At 42.3% G+C, this 21,197-nt stretch overlaps 2 protein-coding genes and 2 pseudogenes across 3 annotated transcripts; 2 read left to right on the plus strand and 2 right to left on the minus strand.

Annotated features, from left to right (window-relative positions):
• Positions 1 to 1,231: 1,231 nt before the first annotated feature.
• On the minus strand, positions 1,232 to 2,011 carry LOC133915310 (protein PELPK1-like). Its single transcript, XM_062358430.1, has 2 exons — positions 1,641 to 2,011; positions 1,232 to 1,600 (listed from the first exon to the last, which is right to left on the minus strand). Exons 1-2 carry the CDS (start codon positions 1,929 to 1,931, stop codon positions 1,520 to 1,522), a joined length of 372 nt encoding a protein of 123 aa, XP_062214414.1. The 5' UTR covers positions 1,932 to 2,011; the 3' UTR covers positions 1,232 to 1,519.
• A 796-nt stretch (positions 2,012 to 2,807) lies between these two features.
• Positions 2,808 to 3,667, plus strand: LOC133914094 (uncharacterized; annotated as a pseudogene).
• A 487-nt stretch (positions 3,668 to 4,154) lies between these two features.
• LOC133914025 (probable glutathione S-transferase GSTU1) lies at positions 4,155 to 6,627 on the minus strand (annotated as a pseudogene).
• A 9,815-nt stretch (positions 6,628 to 16,442) lies between these two features.
• Positions 16,443 to 20,744, plus strand: LOC133915311 (reticulon-like protein B8). 2 transcript variants are annotated; one of them, XM_062358432.1, is made up of 7 exons: positions 16,443 to 16,621; positions 16,738 to 18,872; positions 19,372 to 19,573; positions 19,649 to 19,829; positions 19,902 to 20,043; positions 20,194 to 20,263; positions 20,397 to 20,744. In XM_062358432.1, the coding sequence occupies exons 3-7, from the start codon at positions 19,393 to 19,395 to the stop codon at positions 20,564 to 20,566; spliced, it is 744 nt and encodes a 247-aa protein (XP_062214416.1). In that variant the 5' UTR covers positions 16,443 to 16,621; positions 16,738 to 18,872; positions 19,372 to 19,392; the 3' UTR covers positions 20,567 to 20,744. The 2 variants fall into 2 exon arrangements, with proteins under 2 accessions (XP_062214416.1, XP_062214415.1); XM_062358431.1 differs by lacking the exon at positions 16,738 to 18,872 and having other exon boundaries at positions 16,446 to 16,621.
• Positions 20,745 to 21,197: the final 453 nt, after the last annotated feature.

The raw sequence follows: 21,197 nt of genomic DNA on the forward strand, positions 1-21,197 counted from the left end.
CAAAAACAGGTAATGATATCAATTTTGAACCAGTAGTGATGAGGTTTTCTGTAGTGACAGTGTTCTGTGAGTGCTATGTTTACCATCATATGCGTGTAATGAAGGTTAAACTCAAAGAACTCATTGAGATTTGTCACTCTACAAATATGATACTAGTTTTACCTTTTCATGTTCATTTGATTGTTACATATATTTTTTTCCTTCTATGGTGCAAGACCATTCCTGATCAAAGAGCGCTTCGCGAGTCTGAGCTCTAAAAAATCGGAGGCAAGTCGTGCTACTTCTTAACGAGGGAGGTCATCAACCCGATATAAGAGTTTTATGATAAGGATAAGTAGATCAACGACTTGTGGCACGATTCTTTTTTTACTTGTGATAAACTTGTGACTTTATTCAATTTTTTTTGTTGAAGTTGTTCCTCGTACTTGTGATGACTTGTGGTTAAATGTGACAGTGGATAAATGTGTGGTTAAATATCATGGACTTATAGTTGTATGGTAGCTAGTTAACTTGTGATTGTATGCCTTATACGTGACTTGCGGTTATATTATCATGTCAATGTGGTGCCTGTGATGAATGTGTGTGTTTCAGAGGGCATGTTTAGCAATTCCCGAGACTAGCCTAAATTGCAAATAGTAATGGTTGCTGCTTAAAATAATACAATATGTTTTATACACATAACTGGCTGTAAAAATAAGCCATAAAGCAGTTGGTTCTAGATTAGAATCAAATGTGATAATATCATTACTACAATACTCAACTGTGATAATAGTGGATTATCACAACCACTTGGTTACGGACAGATAAAAAATCAAGTGTGATAGCGGATCCGAACCGACTGTAACAGCCCTCAGTGTACTGGTGCTAGATTATCTTCTTTGGTATTTTTTTGCTCATATATTGCCCATAGTCGTCTATATAGTTCCTTCTTTTAGTTAATTTGTTTTTCTTGGTTGTTTCATTGTCCCGGTAGCCTCTTTCTGGTTTGGCCTTTTTTGGATTTCATGGCCATGCTAGGTTATTTGTTTTCTCACGCCAACATATGTGCCCGATTTTTGTACCTTGCTCTGCTACATGCTAGTTTCCTAATGTTTTCTTGTGTGCAAGGTTCAAACTGATTGCTTCGTTCGGAAGTTTCGCTGTATGAGAAGAATTTCTGTAAGCTGTAAGCACATTTACATCTCATGACATGGCAGAAGTTTCGCTTAAGGAGAAAACGTACACGATGGCATAAATGAATACACATCACGTTAGCATATAACTAGTAATAATAACAATATATAGTACCATACATGTATTACATTGGAGCGGCAGCCCTTGTATCCATAATAAAGAATTACTCACACTGGCATACATCGAACAGTCGAACACCGCCTACACGTACCCTACAGCATACACACATATATATAGAGAGAGAGAGAGAGCGGACATGTAATAATGCCTCTATGAAATACAACACACACACATATATAAAATGGACAGGACGTCTCAGCGACCAGCCATGTCGGTATTTGCACGTCTAGGCCGATGGAGGCGGTGCAAGGAATGACGGCACAGGCTCGTTTACGCTGGGAACGAACGGCAACGGTGGCAGTGGCATCTAATTAAGGCACCGCGGACGGCAACGGCGGCAGCGGCACCTTCGGCACGCCTGGCACTTCAGGCACCGGCGGCTGCGGCACCTTCGGCACTTCAGGCACCTTCGGCACGCCAGGCACTTCAGGCACTGGCGGCAGCGGCACCTTCGGCACTTCAGGCAGCGGCACGCCAGGCACTTCAGGCAGCGGCGGCAGCGGCACGCCAGGCACACCTGGCACTTCAGGCACTGGCAGTTCGGCGAGGAGGCGCGCCGCGTGGCACGTATTGCCGCCTCCGAGGAGCATGGCGGCCATGACGAGCGCCAGGGTCAGGAAGCTCGAGGTGGAAGCCATGTCGGCGAGTGCGCGAGAAGCTAAGCTGCTAGTGGCTGCGGTAACGCTTCTATCGTGAGGCAAAGAGGGGAGGCGTGCATGGCAATTTATAGCACGCCGTGTGAGTTGCACACCACGGGGCAATGGCATTGTTTGCTGGCCACCCGATGCCAGCATGGGTCGGATTTGTCGCATGTAGCAATATTGGTGAACGAGAGACAATAGCATGTACGACTCGCTTTTTTTCGTAACCCCTGCACACACTGCAGGGTTGATTAGATTGAAAAATTTATGCACCGGTGCTGTAGACATCACTCCTATAGCATTATTTAGATGATCACTATATATATTTTCCAATGTAAATTTTAAAACAGTATATATTATCTAAATAAAAAATTATCTTATGTATTTATTATTTAACATATATAATTAACGTTAAGTAGATAGTGACTATATAGCTCGCCTTGTCGTACGTTTGAGAGATTTTGATGGCTCGTTTCCCTCCTTGAGGCTGCACCCTCTCCGTCGTGTAGAGGAGCCTGCACTTTTTCTCATTTTTTTTCGTGTCCATCCATCCGAGACACGGGGATTTTGTGGTGGGTGGGTGGGCAGTCGGTGCCTCGGCGAGGCCGGCTGTGGGTGGATCGAATAGCGAGCGATTCGGGCCTTGTCTTGCCTCCGGATAGGCTTTCCAAAGGCTTCGTTGGGCCACGTCAGAACGTGGTGTTTTGTTTAGATTAGAGCTCCTTTACGGTGGAAAGTAATACCCACAGCTGAAAGTATCATAGATAAAATCTAAGCGTATGTTAGATTGGGTATTTTGGTAATTATTTTCTTAAATGATTAAATTACGATGCACTACCCTTTAGGCTAATCTTGTTATTTTGGTAACCCGGAATCACCGATCGATTTATTTCCCTCTCCACCTCTCGATCCTACGCGCCTTCATTTGCCTGCAGCCGCCGTGATCGAGCTCCGCTGTCCCCTCCCTGTCTTGAGGCGCGACCGAGGAAGTTTGCCGGCGCAACTGCACGGATTCCGTTCCCCTTGCACACGCACGGCCATCGCCCGGCCGTGGGAGACGAGTGATGAGCCATCCACCCGCTGGAGATGGGCGCCATCACAAAGCCCCTCCGCTCATCTGCTTCAAATGGCCATGGAACTCTAGCCCTAACCCATTGCCAAATCCCAGCCCTAGCCCCTGCGGCGACCTCAAGCTCCCCTGGCTCTTCAAGTCCGTCCGCACCCTCGCACAGGCCTCCTCATCGTCGGCGATCTCCCCGCTCCCCCCTCTGTCGGAGGTGGAGAAAGGGGACGGAAGCGGCACACCGACGGCGCGACGGTGGAGGTAGACTGAGGGGACGCGGAGCAGCGGGCCCTGGCAGCAGCGCTGTTGAGCGGGAGGCCCGCCACGGTGCTGGAGTTCTACTCGCTGTGGTGCCGCTTGTGCGCATCGCTGCAGGGCCTCGTGCGGGAGCTTGAGGACGGCACTGGTGGTTTGGCCAGCTTCGTGCTCGCCGACGCTGAGGACGACCGGCGGCTCCCCGAGGGCCTCCTATTGCCGATTGTTTTGTTTAGCCAATTCTGTAGAATTTATACTGTGGATTTGGATGCTATGTTTCAGCACAGGAATAGCTTTACATTTGTAGATTAATCTCATTAGTCTCTTCTATTTAACTTAAGCTGTTCTTATTTATTGTACCTTGATTTGTGCAAAATAAGTAGATTCTATGATAAATAAGTGTAATCTTTCACTAGAGGATTGCAATTCAGGTTCGGTAGCCTTGAAAAATTATGTAGGTTATTACCATTTGGGCAAAAAGTTTCATTCATCTGACTTTGCCTGTTGAAAATCGCTGCTTTAGGGCCGATGTCATCACAGCCATAGTAGTAGACATACTCTATCATGATTTTATCAGGATCTGGAAATGAAGGTGAGAAATAATTTGAATTCACAAAAATACCCTCAGGCAAAAAGATAAAGACTGTAGAAAACGCTACCCGATCCGCTGCACAAAACCGAAAAGGAGAACATATCATGAACTTGATTCTGATTACATGGGGTATTAAACTATTAATTATCAGGACCATGACATGAAAGCCAATAATCAACGGAGCCGAAACAATAGAAAAAAGAAAGGAAGAAAAAACACCAAAGAAGCCCGATCCTGTTCCAAAATCGTTTAAATTCTAGCTTCGCCCCCTGTCTGCATAGTATCCTCGTGACGACTGAACAAAATTCAGAATGCACAACCGCGACACTTTATTCAATATTCAATTTGTTGATATCACCAAACAAAACCGGCAGATACAAATGTCGCAGAAAAGCAGGTAATCGGAAGCATAACATCTCTCATCTCTGGCCGAGCACCTGCTGCTTGTTGAGCTTGACGAGCTCGAGCACCTTGTCGGGCGCGTACACGTTGGTGGCCACGCTCTCCCAGGCTCCCAGCGAGCGCACCGTGCCGCCCACGCTGCCAGCCTCAGGCACTCCTCCCCCACGCTTGATCCAGCACGCGGAGCACGCCCACCATCTCCGCCCGCGCCTCTGCTTCCACCTCCTCGCCGTCCCGCCGCATCCACAGCCGCTTCGCGCAGACATGGACCCGGTCTGCATACTCCGCCCAGAACCGCGCCCGGCCCCGCGCGTAGGGGTCGGCGGGGAGGAGGCACGGCGCCTGGCCCTGGAAGGCGTCGTCGAGGCACTGCACGATGGCGAGGGACTCGCAGAAGGGGCGGCCGGCGTGGAGGAGGACGGAGACCTTACCGTGGACGGGGTTGGAACGGAGAAGGAGGTCGCTCTTGGCGGCGAGGTCCTGCTCGGCGCGCTCGTAGGCGAGGCCCTTCTCCGCCAGCGCGATGCGCATGCGTTGCGCGAACGGGCTGCCGAACACGTCCAGCAGCACCAGGTCGCTGTCGCTGCCGCTACCAGTGGCCGTGCCGTCATCGTTGACTCAGGCCATGGATATGTGCATGGTGGTGCTCCGGTACTGGACCAAACGTGGAGAGGAGAGGCCAGGGCTTGTTGTTTTGTTGGGGAGGGGAGACCGGAGAGGCCGAGGGAGCTGGCTGGCGGCGGGAAGCAAAACGCCACAGTCGTACGAGCTTCCACGCACAACGAAGAACCACGATCAAGAACCCTACCGCACAATAAACCAATCTATGAATAAAAAAATAATTTAAAATTACGATTATTACTTCGGCCTATTTAAATTCAATTATTTATAAATTTATCACTCATTCTATTTCTAATAATAATCACGTGATACCCATGATACCTATAGATGATACCATGATACAGGAGACGATGAGAAGTATCATTAGATTGATCTAAACCGTCAGATAAGAAATTAGATGATCCATATTAATTGTTATCCACCGTAAAAATTCTCTTAGATTAAGGAACCTAAAGTTTTATAATAGAATTTAGGTCTATTTTGATCTTTAAAGATCTAGTCTCTTTAAAATAGGTCTTTCTCTCTTGGAAATTGATTCTATCTTTAGAGATTTTTAACATTATATATACGGGGCAACACCCATAATTGTAAATACAGATGAATAAAGAATAAGCAGTTTTCTCTTACATTGTGTCTCCTTTTATAATTATTTTCTCAAAGGATCGCTGAACTACACATGATAGCAGCGATTTCTCAACACGTTATCAGCACAAAACTCTATCGGAGACCACGAATCTATTCATAAGGATCGAAAGGTACGATACCGTCCGTGTTTTCTCGATGCTACTGTTTTCACGACTAAAATAAATATGTGAATTGTATTGCACGTATCACATGAACAATACGCATGAACAGTAGCCCCGTATCAATGAACACTAGCAAACCAGATCTATAACATCATGTAACAGTCATGGGGGGGCCTACAGCCGCACCTCACCGCTAGTCTAGAACCGATGACCACCCCTCCAACTCGTCACCGCCTGGGAAACCGATGGTCGCCTTTCTCAGTAAAGATCCAAAAGAAGAAAACAAAAAGGGAAGTAGGGCACGACACCTCGCCAACATGAAAGCTGGGGGTTCTTTTCCCGACCTAGGCTCGTCGCATAGTCCCACACCGCCAGCCAAATTCGGCGGCCAAGCACGGTATTTGATAGCTCAAAGGTCACCGCCACACATCGAGAAAAAAAAGGGGGAGAAGTGTCGCGCCGGTCGCCTGCTTGATGCGTGCCCGATCGCGCCAGAAGCACATTCACACCGGAACCACAAGATGACGCATCGCCTTCGAGAACGAGCTGCCCAATGCGGCACCGGTGAGCCACCACTCCGCTGCCTTGAAGTCACCGCGCAGCCGAACCGCCGCCTGCACGTATACACCATCCGAAACAGTGTTACAACACCACTGCGCTCTAGATCCGGTGACCCCCCGCACTGCCAGTCATCGCACTGCCTGAAGCGGTCACCACCTCGCTGCCGTGCCCAGCCACCCGCTCTAGCCACCACCATGTGCCACTACCCGAAGCAGCTCTGCATCGTGCACCACCCGCCGTACGCGCCATCTGAAGTGCGCTGTCACTATCGCTTGAAGCCAACCACCACCTGTCGCTGCCCAGACCATGCACCACTGCAGCCCTGTGATCTACACCAGTGCCGCCCCGCACTGGCCCTCGCAAGCGCCTCCTCGCACCGACCACCGGTGCCACCTCGCACCGACCACCATGCTGCCCCGCACCGTGCGTCGCCGGCCGTCGTTTGGACTGCATCGGGGGCAGCTAGGGTTTCCAAACCCTAGCTACCCCATATAAGCTGGGTGCATGGGCCAGGCCGGCCCAGATGTAAGAAGGTCACCCCATGGGTGAAAAACCGGGGAAATAAAAGGAAAAAGAAAAGAAAAATCCAAAATTTTGCATTTAGCACTCTGGTTTCCTTTTAATTGAACAGTCCCTGTCTTTTGTATTTAGCTCTAATTTTTGCATATTAGACCCTATGGTTTTTTGGAAATTACACAAATCCTGGAATTTTGCGTATAAACCCTCTGATTGTATGGAAAATCCCAAGAATACTTTTTCTTGCAGAAAAGCACCTCTTGAATTTGAATTTGTATCTGTTTTAGCAATTATGCAATATTCATTTCTTTATTATTGTTACTGTTTAAATATGTTATTAAATATGTAGATGGCTGGCATCACGAACAAGGAATTCGTTGAGTTGAGTGTTATGGCCGTAACTATCTCACTTGAGCATCGGATGTCCGGATTATACTGGGAGCGAGAAGATTCCGCGCTGCAATTGACCTAGGAACAAGTAGTGTAATGGTTCTCATGGAGGATGAGAATGATCGGGTACTTTATTTTCTCTACCACCATATCTCTCCCACTTTGAAGGATGAGTACATGACAATGACCAGCGCTAAGGCACTATGGGATGAACTGCAGGAGTGTTTTAAGTGTCTTAAATACACCATCAAGCTTCTCGCAGAGCAAGAATGGGTCCAGCTCCGTTTCTGTGACTTCAAGCATATAAGAGATTACAACTCTGTGCTGCACCGCATTTACACATAACTGTGTCTCTGTGGGAAAGAAATCACAAAAGAGGAGAAAATTGAGAAGACTCTCTCCACTTTCCACCCGAATGCAGCAGAATCCGCACACAATCACCGTCAATCAAATTACAAGAAGTATTCTGAATTGATTGATGTGTTGCAACTCCATAAAGTTTATGACGAAGTCATAAACAAGAACTTCTTATCCCAGCCGCAAGGAAAGAGTAGTGGCCTAGAAGTCAATCACAACTCTTTTAAAGCATGCAAGAATCACAATAAAAAATGGGGGAATGGAGGAAAAAAGTGGTGGCAGACAAAGTCAAACCTGGTGATGATAATGGCAACACAAAGAAATAAGTCAAGTCATGTGGTGAGCAGAACCAGACATTCTATAAGTGCGGTATTTAGGGCCATTGATCCGAATCTGCAAAACAACAAAGCATGTTGTGGAAGCATAAAAAAAGAAAAATGAGCAGCCAAAAGGACGCCTCAGTATTGCAATGGGGATGGAACTGGACAAAGCAACAATATTTGAGAGGGAAGTATCTCACATGGAAGTTGATGACGCTCCCACATTGGCAGTGAAAGATCTCCCAATGAAGCATGTGGAGGCCACTACTTTGCCCTCCCTCACTGCTATAAAATATGCCATGAAGGATGAAGCAGAAAAGCCATTGAATATGAAGTGGTTGGATATTTTGCAGACTCTATCTAGAATTAGAGCAATTAGTCACTTACTTAGTTGCTAAATTTAGGAGGATTGGATGAATAAATGTAAGCTCTAAAAGAGCAATCCTAGCTGTAAACAATATTTTTTTTATAGTTAATGAAGTATTTAGTTTTGTTGCTACTTCCTCGCATGTGAATGATTGAATGCTTTATTTATAGAATATGTGTAGCGCTCTCATGAACGAAGTGTGTGTAACACCCTAAAATTTTGGGAAAAGTTGGAAGTCGTCGTTTCTGGTTTCCGGTGTTGAATCGCTCTCACTAGAAAAGAAAAGAGAAGGAATTGAAGAAAAATAGCAGCAGTAAATTTCATTTAAAAAAATATAACCTGGGAGTGGGCTGAGCCAACTTGGGCTTGCGTTGAAAACATGTGATTACTGTTCATCCAAGGAGTTTTTGAGTCTTGGCACGCGACTACTCTATGTACTGTAGCAAAAATATTAAAAACTATTTTCGCATCTTGGGCCCATGAAAATTGAGCAAAAAATATTAACAAAATAGTTTTCAGGTCCTGATCCTACGAAAATTAGTTTTCGCATCATGGTCCCGCGAAAATTACTATTTTCGCATCCTGGTGGAGCGAAAACCCCTTTTTCGCGGGATCAGGATGTGAATATGTATTATTTTTGTAATTTTGTGATTTTATGTAATATTTTTGGAATTACTGTAGACAACTATAATATTTTAAAAAAATCAAAAGTTACCCATTGACTCCATTATCAAATAGCAAGGGTGGCAGCGAAGGAAGGTGAATTAGTGTAGCCAAAATGGTCCTATTAGATTATAATTGTGATTTTAGTGATTAATAACAATTTGGGGCTAACATGTTTATTAAGAATATATGTTAGTAGTTCTCATGGTTGCAGTACATCAAGAAGCCACCGAAATCGGAACAAAGTTTGATTAAATTGGAAAAGTCTCAGGGAATTTGTTCTCACTGGAAGGTCTTGCGCACATGAGTTCAACATGCCAAAGCATTTTGTCTAGATGCAGTTTTGCCTCACCGGATGGTCCGACGTTCAAATGGGCAGAAGCACAAAAAGCTTTTCCAGACGAAGGCGGAGGAAGATGACCTCACCAGATGGTTCGGTGCTCAAGTTGTACTCACCGGAGTATTGCGCCGAAGTATTTCCTGCAGAGAAGGTTGCAGCCGGTTGAAGAATGAAGATCAACTCACCGGATAGTTTGTTGATCATAAAGATAGTTACACCGGAGTATTTCTAGCGAAAAGAAGAGAAGGTTCAACTCCATTCACATCGGATGAATGCACTAGAGCATTTTACATACAAAGCCTGCAAATGCTCGGATAGCTAAAAATAACTCACTGAAAGGTCCGGTGTTGGATTTGAAGGTATGCCGGATAGTTCGGTGTTCATAATGGATTTGAGTAGATTCCAAGGGCTAGTTTCTGAGGATGTACTCACCGGATGATCCAGTGTTAGTACTCCTGTTGTCACCGGATCATTCAGTGTTAACAACTTTTCTGAGACGTTAGGTTAACAATTAGTGTGCGAGTTTGAGGTTATAAATACACCTCCACTCAGTTATTTGAAGGAGTGGTATGCTGTTGGAGTCTACATGAAGCTTATACACACCTGAGAAGGCATCCAAGCCACCAAAGTACTTAGAGTGATCATCCAAGGTGATTAAGCACAAATTTAGATAGTGTTTAGTACTTATAGGCCTAGAATGAGTTGTAGCTTGGTGTTGCAGCTTGAAGAAGGAATAAAGAAGTGATCCTAACTTGTACCAAGAGGTATACCGACACCTTAGAGTCTTTGTGACTCGTCGGTAAGCTTATTGACCCTCCAACTTGGTGTCGAGTAGCGGCAAGACGACTGTGCAGGGATGTGGAGAACCTTACCTTTGTGGCTCAACTTTGAAGTGATCATGACGGCAAATGATTGGAATAGAGGCTAGCGGTGAGACATTGCCTTCGCAGCTTGGTGGCTCATTTGGCTTCAAACCTTGCCTTGGTGGCTTGATAGCTCAAGAGTCATGATCAGGTGTCGATCAGGAGCATATCCTTAGTGGAGCTCCAACATGGACTAAGGGTGGTGTTTATGCCATCTATACCATAAGATAAAAAATCCCTTGTGCCGAGTTTGCTCACTCTATCTTATTTATGTTTCCGTATTTACATACTTGAAATCTACCTTTGTGCATTTATTTTACTAGAGTAGTTTGCTAGGATTAGTTATAAATTGCAAAAATCTTTTGAGCGGTAGAGTAGACACACTAGATAAATCTAAAACACATTTAGATAGAATTTGATATGAGTTTATCTTGTGAAGCTTTTGGAGCCAATTAGGTTTTAAGTATCCTAATTCACCCTCACCTCCCTCATAGGACGTCACCAATCCTCTCTACAAGTGGTATCAGAGTCCGGGCTCATACCTTTCACAAGGACACATCATTCAAGTAGCATTTAAGACTCCGTCTCATTTTGATCGGTTTGGCTTCACCGCCTAGTGATTTGTGACATTTGGGGTTGGGATGGATACCCATAGTGCCCTACTTTTTTATGGTACAAATTTCTCCTGTTGGAAAATTTTGATGTCTTTTTATTTACAAGCAAGGGTCTGGATGTTTGGAGAGTCACTGAGGAAGGGATGAGATAATGCATCGCCAATAAGGAGAGAAAATTAGATGCATTGGGGAAATATATCCTTTCATGATCTTTAAATATTGATGTATTTAATTATGTTTATTCTCTCACCAATGCACATGATATTTGGACTAGTCTCATTGAAATTTATGAAGGCACAAAAGATGTGCACAATGAGAAATATCATGTGCTAGTTACTAAGCTCAATGACATCAAATAACTACCCCATAAAAATACTAATAACATATACTCACGTTTGAATATTCTTGTCAACAAGATCAATGAATTAGGTTTGACGTAAATTGAAGATGATCAAGTGGTGAGAAAAATATTTCAAGCTCTTCTTCCAAAGTACAAGTTGATAGTCTCCATCATTTACGACAACAACGACATCAAGAAGATAACTTTAAATCAAGTGTTCGACAAGATTACTATCCAAGAGATGACCATGAACATGGGCATAGAAGTTTCTTCTTCAGTCGAAGCCAAAAATCTTGCTCTCACAAGCAAGCAAGTATCATGCCAACACATAAAGGCAAAAATGATGAGGCAAGAGTAAGAGTCAAGCTCAAGCGAAGATTATTGAAATGAAGATGAAGATGAAGAAGGCAATAAAGAGGATGAGTAAAACACCTCGAGCCATGAAAAGATGGATCCCGAAGTTACCAAACTCATCTCTCAAGTGGAGAAGAACATAAAAAAGATCAATATCAAGATTGATCACCAAATCTCTATAAAATACTTGATCAAAACAATTGATCACATCAAGAAAGAGAAGAAGACCAAGAGCAAGAGAGAGATAAGGGAAAGAGTCAAAGCATTTGCAAGCATGAAAACATGAGTGAGTGAAGATAAAGATTCAAGCTCAAGTGATGAGAGCTTCACCACCCACTTCTTCAAGAGAATCTATTTCTCTAGGTCGTCATCACACAAATCATCATTTCATAAGTATCTTATAACCAAAGATATGGGTAATGATATAAGTGATGATGAATTCGATAAGGATTTTCCATCTTAAGAAGAACTCATTCATTTGATCAATGAGCAACAAAGGGCCCTTAAGAAACAATCAAAGGAGCTTAAGAAATTAAATGCATATAATGACATTCATGCTATCTTTGTTTCTAATTATAAATAATCATTGAGCAAATTTAATTTGCTAAACAAGAAGCATGATGAGCTTAAGGCTAAATTTGAGCGCAATGAATCTCAAACTAAGATCCATTTTAAGCAATCTACCTTTCTATTTAATTTTAATCATAAGGTAGATGCTTCTACTTCTTATGATAATTTAATTGATATATCGTGTTACCCCTTTGCAATGAGAAATACATTGAAAATATTTTTGTAGAACAATCTAATGACCTTATTGCATAAGAAAATAATAAGCTCAAGTAAGAAGTGGAGAAGTTCAAGAAGGACTTGGTAAGTCTAAAGGGCAAAGAACATGTCCAACATCCTCAAGATATATGTGCAACTATTGTGGACAAGTTTGCAGAGGGATTCACCGTGATATGCTTCAAATACCATCAAGAAAGTCACAAGTCCTTCCAATGTAAGTAAATCAAGAAGAAGACCAAGGAGAAGAAGAAGGTAACGAACATATCCAACAAGACCTTCAACTTCTACACTAAGCCCAACTACAAAATCAAGACCAAGATCAACCACTACAAGTTCAAGAAGAAGGACAATGACAAGGTGGTTACACATATAGTTGGAAGAAAGGACCGGGGTAGAACCAATCCATTTGGGTGTCCAAGAAATTCATCACTAATATAAAGGGGCTCAAATCGGTTTGGGTTCCAAAGAAGACTTGAAACCCGAGACAGCTATTGAGATTTGGAGACTTAGCTCATAAGTTGAAGTAAAGATTGAAGCAAAAGTAGCCAAGTATACAAGATTAGACGCTTCAATGAAGATTATGATAATCATATACTTAAATCTCTATCCAAATGTAAAAGAGGTAAATGTTAGCTAGATCTTTGTTCATGCATTTTGTTTTGTATCTAGATTATTTTTCTTGACTAGGATTGCATATGCATATTTTAATTTGTTGTAATGCCTAGTATATATCCTTTTTTATATGGTAGGTTGATTGTGTTTCTCTTATTCTTATGAGCAACCTACATGGTTAATTAGTTGTAGGTTCCTTTCATGATACCAGTTTTACAATTGGTATTTTTCATGTGTTATGATCCAATCTATAGGGTACCCTTCCTATCGTTATTAATAATAATTGCATATGTCTCGCAAGTATTTAATACTTATATGTACACATTTAGAGAGAATATATTATATGGATTGTGATTATGAGACTAACATGTATTGCTAGATGTATCTTTTGTAGTCTTATAGAGAAAGAAACAAGTCCACAGAGGTATGCAATGCTTAAAGGCTTCAGTTAGTATATTATCAATTCATTTCTATATTTAAGCTACTTCCATGCATTATATGACTTAAATTTCCTACCTCTATTATCTAGATGTGCATATATTGCTACATTACTACAAGTGAAATTCACAAGTGAGTCTCATCATATGTATGTACACATATAGAGGGAGTTTAAATTATATTATATGAGCTTTATAAATTATGATCCGCATGCTTTCATTTCAATTGGTACCATAGTCTTTTAATTGTATCATCACAAGTGGTATCTTTTCAATTGGTATTATTTCTATGAATCATAATTTATGATACTCTCTCACATGTACTCTACCGCTCTTCCTCAAGTTCAACATGTGTTTGTAGCTCTTATTGAGATTGTTGATAAAAGGGAAGGAGTTTGATGACCAAAGCAAGAGGCATGTCTAGTAGAGAATAAGCAAGATGCCAATGTTGATAAAGGGGGACTCATCTACAATTGGTATAAAAAACATGTAATGAAGAAGCTCTTACATGAGTCGATTAAGAGAGATAGTGGCAATAGAGAAAAGAGAGCCACAACAAAAGGGGAACTGAGTGGCAAGAACATGCATCCAAGTAATGTGGTAAAGCTTCATTCTCTTTACAATTAGTATCATTTATTATTTTTCACTTACTTTGTTTGTGTTCTTATCAATCACAAAAAAGAGTGAGATTGTAGCGAAAATGACCTTATTAGGCTATTATTGTGATTTTGATGATTAATGAAAATATAATCATTGTGACTAACATGTTCGTCAAGAATATATGTTAGTAGATCTCACAGATGCAGTACTTCAAGAAGCCACCGAAACTGTTACAAAGTTTGATTGAATTGAAAAAGTCTCAAGGAATTTGTTCTCACCAAAGGTTCGGCGCAGAGGAGTTCAACATGCGGAGCATTTTCTCCAGAAGCAGTTTTGCCTCACCAAATGGTCCGGTGTTCAAATGGGTAGAAGCACTGGAGCATTTCCAGACAAAGGTGGATGAAGATGACATCACCGGATGGTCCAGTGCTCGAGTTGTACTCACCAGAGTATTTCTTTCAGAGAATGTTGCAGTCAGTTAAAGAATGAAGATTAACTAACCGAATAGTTCGGTAATCACAGAGATAGTTGCACCAGAGTATTTTCAGGGAAAAAGAAGAGAAGGTTCAACTCACCGGATAGTTCGGTGTGAATGAAATGAACACCGAATGAATGCACCAGAGTATTTTACACAGAGAGGCTGCAAAGGCTCTGATGGCTAAAGATAACTCACCGGAAGGTCCGGTGTTGGATTTGAAGGTATGCTAGATAGTCCGGTGTTCACAATGGATTTAAGTGGGTTCAAGCGGCTAGTTTCTGATGATGTACTTACCGGATGATCCAATGTTAGTATTTCTTTTGTCACTGGACCATCTGGTGTTAACAGTATTTCTGAGCCGTTGGGTTAACGGCTAGTGCGTGAGTTTGATGCTATAAATACCACTTTACTCAGTCATTTGAATGGGTGGCATGTTGCTGGAGTCTAGAGGAATCTTATACGCACTTGAGAAGATATTCAAGCCACGAAAGTGCTTAAAGTGATCATCCAAGATAATTAAGCACAAGATTAGAGAGTGTTTAGTATTTATAGGCCTAGAGTGGGTTGTAGTTAGGTGTTACAGTTTGAAGAAGGGATTAAGGAGTGATCCTAACTTGTACCAAGAGGTACGCTGATACCTTGGAGTTTTGGTGATTCGTCGGCAAATTTATTGACCCTCCAACTTGATATGAAGCGATGGCAAGGCAATTGTGCAGGGACGTGAAGACCCTTGCCTTTGTGGCTCAAACTCCGAAGTGATCACAATAGCAAGTGACTGAAAGAGAGGCTAGTGGTAAGATCTTGCCTTGGTGGCTCAAGAGTCGTGACCGGGTACCGATCGGGAATATATCCTTGATGGAGCTCAAACGGGAGCATATCCGCATTTATACCATCGATACTACAAGATAAAAATTTCTTGTGCCGAGTTTACTCTCTCTATCTTATTTACATTTTTGTATTTATATATTTACAATCTATCTTTACGCATTTATCTTACTAGATTGGTTTGTTAAAATTAGCTATAGATTGCAAAACTCTTTTGAGTGGTAAAGTAGACACACTAGATAAACCTAGATCGTATTTAGATAAAATTTAATTTAGCTTTATCTTGTGAAGCTTTTAAAACCAATTAGATTTTAAATATCCTAATTCATCTCACTCTTAGGATGTCACTGATAACCTCTACAACTAGCTAGCACGAATATTAGAGAGATTTAAACCTAAAAGTATCAACTTTTTTTTTAAAAAAGTTAGACAGCTTGCAATTAGACGCCCTTACTCAATATGATTTCCATCTTGTTTTCGACCTGGCGATCGGTAAACTTAGATTTAGTTGGAGCATCAACTTTGTTCAAGTATACAATTTGGTACGTTAGCCACCATAAGATATTAATAAAAGAGAATCAAGCCTTGATTTTGATGATTAGTGGAGACGGGCGCACCTCGCATTCACCATGGATTAAACCAAATTTGCCTTTTGTGTATTTTGTTAAAATGGAATTTTTTAAGTGGTAGATAGTATATCTGTTGATAACAAGACATCCGTGATGATTTTATTAATCTTTAAATTCTACATCTTTAATCTTTAGTAGACAATATGTAAATACTATATTTTATAGTAAGAATGTGTGCGTGTGTCAATATATTTGAATAGACCACACTTCTCTCTTGTCATGCTTAGTACCAACACTTATTTTTTTCAAAGAAAATAATATGAGTGATGTAGATATTTCCTTACAAGCTGACCCATCCACTAGGAATGTGTTTGATTAAAAAGAGATGGTACATTGTATACCATAGCTAAGTAGAAGTAGATTGAGAAGTCGTATAATTCTTTAAAAAATAATATTTAGTTAACTGTATGAGTAAATATAATAGTAGATACAATAAACATGTGAAGTTGTTTAGTTGTCTATATGAGCGTATGTAATAACTATATGATTTGAGATTGAAGAGTAAATCATACTGACACTGTAACTCATATAGCTTGTATCTATCTAATTTAAATAATTTTTATAGACTGTAGTATTTAACATACAGACAACTAAATAGACTTTTATATAAAAATGCATGAGTAGATATAGGTTTATCTGACGAGGCGCACACGTCGATTCGATTCGCGGAGCAGTGGGCCCCACCTTCCCAGTGGCTCACGTACGGGGGGCAGCAGCACAACGGCAGCATTGGTATTTGGTAGCAACATCAAGCGGGGTCGTGGTGTGGGCGCACCGAGTCAGTGAGCGACCAGTCGAATCACATGCCCCTCCCCTCCACCATCTCCCCGAATCAATTGCTAGTACGATTTCTTCCCCCAAACTAACCACCAGCGTTTTTCATTTCACACTGCTCGAGCTCGCTCTCGCGATCGTCTCCAGGGCGCCGGCCTTCGTGCCCCGCTGCTCTATCCCCGGTATACTCTCTTCTCTTAGCGCGACTCTTAGGCTCCTCAACTTTGCCGGCCTGTTAGTTTTGTGTGACGATGTGGAATCTTAACGCTTTTGGTTATTGGTCTTCTTTTCTTCAAAGATACTTAGGAGTTGGGGCGTTGCTGTATGATGAAAAGGAAGACCATTTTTTAGGTCACAGAACCGTGGATATGGGATGGTTTGCTTCTGCGACATTTTCTTGTCGCTCTTTTTGGGGGGGCATTTCAGGTTGTTTTAGGAATGATGCGATGAATATTTGGGGTTGGGGTTCTTGAAGCAAGGGAGGGAGATGTTAGCAGAGGACTTCTGGGTATGATTCTCTCCTGTTTGGAGAGATAGATCTGTCTAGTTTCTTGGTGAAAAACCAAATCGGTCAGTGTGGGGTCTTGAAGTGCTCTGATGATTGAAGGACGCAGTTTCGGTCAATGTTTGTCTAGTGGGGTTTTACTGTTAGAGATTCTTGTACTTTTGGAGTTTGGAGGTTATATTGCAGGAATTTCCTAAATTTTGCGGTGAGAAGCATTGGTAGACGCCCGCACACATCATCCCTACTCTTCAAGTTTGACATCACCAAAGCTTTCGACTTAGTCTGTTGGGAGTACCTCCTTTCTTTGCTACAACACCACGGATTCCCTGCTCGTTGGATTACTTTGCTACTTACAATCTCCTCCTCTAGGATCCTGATAAATGGAATTCCCAATGCTCCAATTCGGCATGGACGGGGCCTCAAGCAGGGTGACCCCCTCTCTCCACTGCTCTTCGTCCTGGCAATAGACCCACTAAGGTGTGAGGTTTCAGCTCTAGCCGCAATTCTCAACCATTCCGGCGATGCAACTGGTCCGAACAAATTTCCAAAAATCGGTGGTCGTACGGATCAAATGCACAGGCTTCGAATTAGATGAAATCTTAACAGAGCTACCAGCTATGCGCTCAAGCTTCCCCATCAAGTACCTCGGCCTACCGCTCAATGCCTGGCGTTTGCAGAGGCCCAATTTCCAACCGTTAATAGACAAAGCACTTGCCACCTTTGCAGGGTAGAAAGGGAAGAACATTGCTCCCAGTGGACGGCTCACCTTAGTGAAATTTGTACTTACAGCCCAACCGATCTACTTCCTCACCACCCTAAAAGCTCCAAAATACACCCTCAAAGTCATTGACTGTAAGCGAATGCAATTCCCATGGTCAGAAACCGAGGCCCTAACAGGAGGAAAGTGCAAAGTAAATTTTTTTAGCGGAAGATAAGTGCAAGGTAAATTGGAGGCAAGTTTACAAGCCAACAAATAAAAGGGGATTAGGCATCCTTAACCTTGAAAGCTTTGCGAGAGCCATTAGACTACGGTGGTTGTGGCAAGAATGGAAGACACATCACATGCCTTGGGAACGGTCTAACATGCCGTGTAATGACATATCGTGTAATGAAATGGATAGGCTACTATTTGTAGCGTGCACCAAGATCATTGTTGGCAACGGAGAAGATATATCTTTCTGGCATTCTGTCTGGCTACAGAGACGTCCGAAGGACCTGGCTCCACATGTCTTTTAAACATCCTCTTCGATGTGTCGAACACTACGTGAGGCCATCACAGGCGGCTCTTGGATGCAGGATCTTGCGTATGTGCCAAGCATCACAACACAATGGATTGTCAAATTCATACAGCTTTGGACCACAATCCAAGAGGTGCAGTTACAACATGACACAAGAGATGAGATCACCTGGAAATCGATAAGAGTACGGTGAGTCTGTGACTACTCAACATCTTTGGCATACAAAGCACAATTCCTGGGTTCTTTGGATACAAATTTTCAATCCATAATCTGGAAAACCCTGGGCTCCATTAGAATGCAAATTATTTGCCTGGTTTGCAAACCAAAATAGATTATGGATGTCAGATAGGCTGGCAGCAAGAACTTGGCCACACAATCTGCATTGCCTGTTGTGCAGAAAGGAGCCTGAGACTGGTCATCACCTGTTCATATAATGTATTCACCAAGAGGGTATGGTCGTTTATTGCGGTCTGGGTGTCACAGCCATCACTGAAGCCAGTTAGTTGGCCACAAATGCACTCCATTCATCAATGGTGGACGGTCTTGGCAAACAGCCCAAACACCCCAAGAAGGGGGTTGAAGTCACTCATCATTCTCGCCTGCTGGGAGATTTGGAAGGAGCGCAGTGCCATGACTTTCAATAAAGTGGAACAACCAACACAACTCGTTGCCAAACGCATCCAAGACGAGGTGAGCTGTTGGGATCTTGTAGAAGCACGGCACTTAGGTCGCCTTATGCAGGGAGAATAGAGCTTGTAGTGCCCTTTTCTTTTTTTTCGTTCTGTTCTGTAAACCTTCTACCCATCGGGTACTCCTTATTAATATAATTCGGTGGCTCTCCTGCCAATTCGTTCAATATATTGCTCGAAAGGAATTTGCTAAATTACGTGCTTCAGTGGATGATCCAGGTGTATGGATGTACATTTAGAATTCAGAAAGGAGGATAACTGTTCCAATTGATCATTTGTGATTTATGGGAACTGCTAGCCAGAAATGTCCAAATATCTAGTTCCAATTAATTCTGCCAACCAAACACATTGGTTTAACTTTTCCTGAAATTCAAATATTTGATCGTGTTTCACTGGTCTTTATTCCCATATGCATTGTACGGCTATAGTCTGCTTTCTCTTTTTCATTCATGTTTAGGATACGATGGATGATATTGTGTAACTTACCTTATCCTCTCCAGTGAGCTCAAAATTCATAGAAGATGTCGGAACGTTCTGAGAATGTTACTGAAAAGCTAATGGGGAGCATCATTGATACCATTGCTGAGAACCTTCCTAAGCAGAAGTCTGGGAAATTTGATCCAGGTTCAGTCTCTGACAAAGTGAGGAACAAGCTGTTTGGTCGTCAGAATTCCATGCATCGAGTTTTGGGTGGTGGAAAATGTAAGTGATCTGCTTATCCGTATATTTCAGTTTGACTGCGTGGGCATGTGTGAAGTTTTCTGTTTGTGATTGTAGCTGCTGATGTGCTGTTATGGAGGAATAAGAAGATATCATCGAGCGTTCTGGCTCTTGCAACAACTATTTGGGTTTTCTTTGAGTGGATTGACTACCACTTTCTGACAATTGTTTCATTTGCCCTTGTTCTTGGAATGGTTGTCCAGTTTGTTTGGTCCAACTTCTCGAGCATGTTAAGCGGGTATGGAATTTATAAAGCATCTGAACAGTGTGTTCTTTAACAAAACAATGAAAATGCCTTTTCTACTTGCAGATCTCCTTCTAAAGTGCCCCGTGTTGAGTTGCCGGATGAACTATTTGTGAACATTGCTGTGGCAATTGGAGCCCAAGTAAACAAGTTCCTGAGTTTCCTTCAAGATTTGTCATGTGAAAGAAACTTGAAGCATTTTGTAGTGGTATGTGGAACTTTTCTGGGTTCATGTATTCAAATAAATATGAGCAATACATTATAATATTAAAGAATTCCAGTCTTCCATATGTAAGCATCACTATTCTATTTGTCCATTTCAAACAGACATTTTAATGCCACTCTATGTTCTCTTCAGGCAATTGCTGGATTGTGGGCTGTTGCGGTGATTGGGAGCTGGTGCAATTTCCTGACTGTCATTTACATTGGTAAGAGGATGCATTCTTCTCAGCCATAGTCTCGCATTTTTGCCACTTAGAAACAACACCCTGTTGGTATTTTCTGAATACATGTATTTCATCTTATGTAGTACTGACAAAGATATTTGATTAACTGGAACAGGATTTGTTTGTGCCCACACACTTCCTGTGCTCTATGAGAAGTATGAAGATCAAGTCGACGATTTCCTCTACAGCCTTCTTGGTCTCCTGCGAGATCAGTATCAGAAACTCGACCAAGGTGTCTTAAGCAAGATACCGAAAGGGAACATGAAGGCTAAGAAGAGCGAGTAGTTTAGCAACTGGATTCTCATGAATAGTCGGTGAACTATTGTTGTGCCCTGTTGTGCATTGTTGACTTGTAGTTTCAATTGTTACCTGAAAACTATTTGCCTTTCTGAACGCGGCCGCTAGTTCATTGTCCACCAGGTTCGAACTTTTAAGCTGCAATGCATGTCGTCTATTGTTCATATTGACTCATTTACTTTCTTGCTCCATTTACTTGTGGGATACTGGCATACTGGTCAACTAATGAAGTCTGTCCATGCTTCTCTCTCTCTCTCTCTCTCTCTCTCTCTCTCTCTCTCTCTCTCTCTCTCTCTGCAAGGATAAGTTATGACATATAACTGATATAATATCACAATTGATTTGATCTCAACAAATCCACCCTATGTTTTCACAAAGGAAAAGCCTTGCTTCTGTGGCCATCAAGAACTACTGACTGCAACATGTCCAGACCAATGCTGTGAGGTGAAAAAAAAAACTGGTAGAAAAATGCAGATTAAGAACCAATGGTAGGTTTGGATGTCAAGCTACTAGGCATGAATCAGTTTCATCTTTCTGAGAGTTGATCTGCATAATTCAGATTTCTAAATGTTCAACCAAGTAGTTTAAACTTAGGTAATAGATACAACACGCCTACAAC

Source organism: Phragmites australis, chromosome 4 (genome assembly GCF_958298935.1).
Source record: "Phragmites australis chromosome 4, lpPhrAust1.1, whole genome shotgun sequence".
Lineage (NCBI taxonomy): Eukaryota > Viridiplantae > Streptophyta > Magnoliopsida > Poales > Poaceae > Phragmites > Phragmites australis.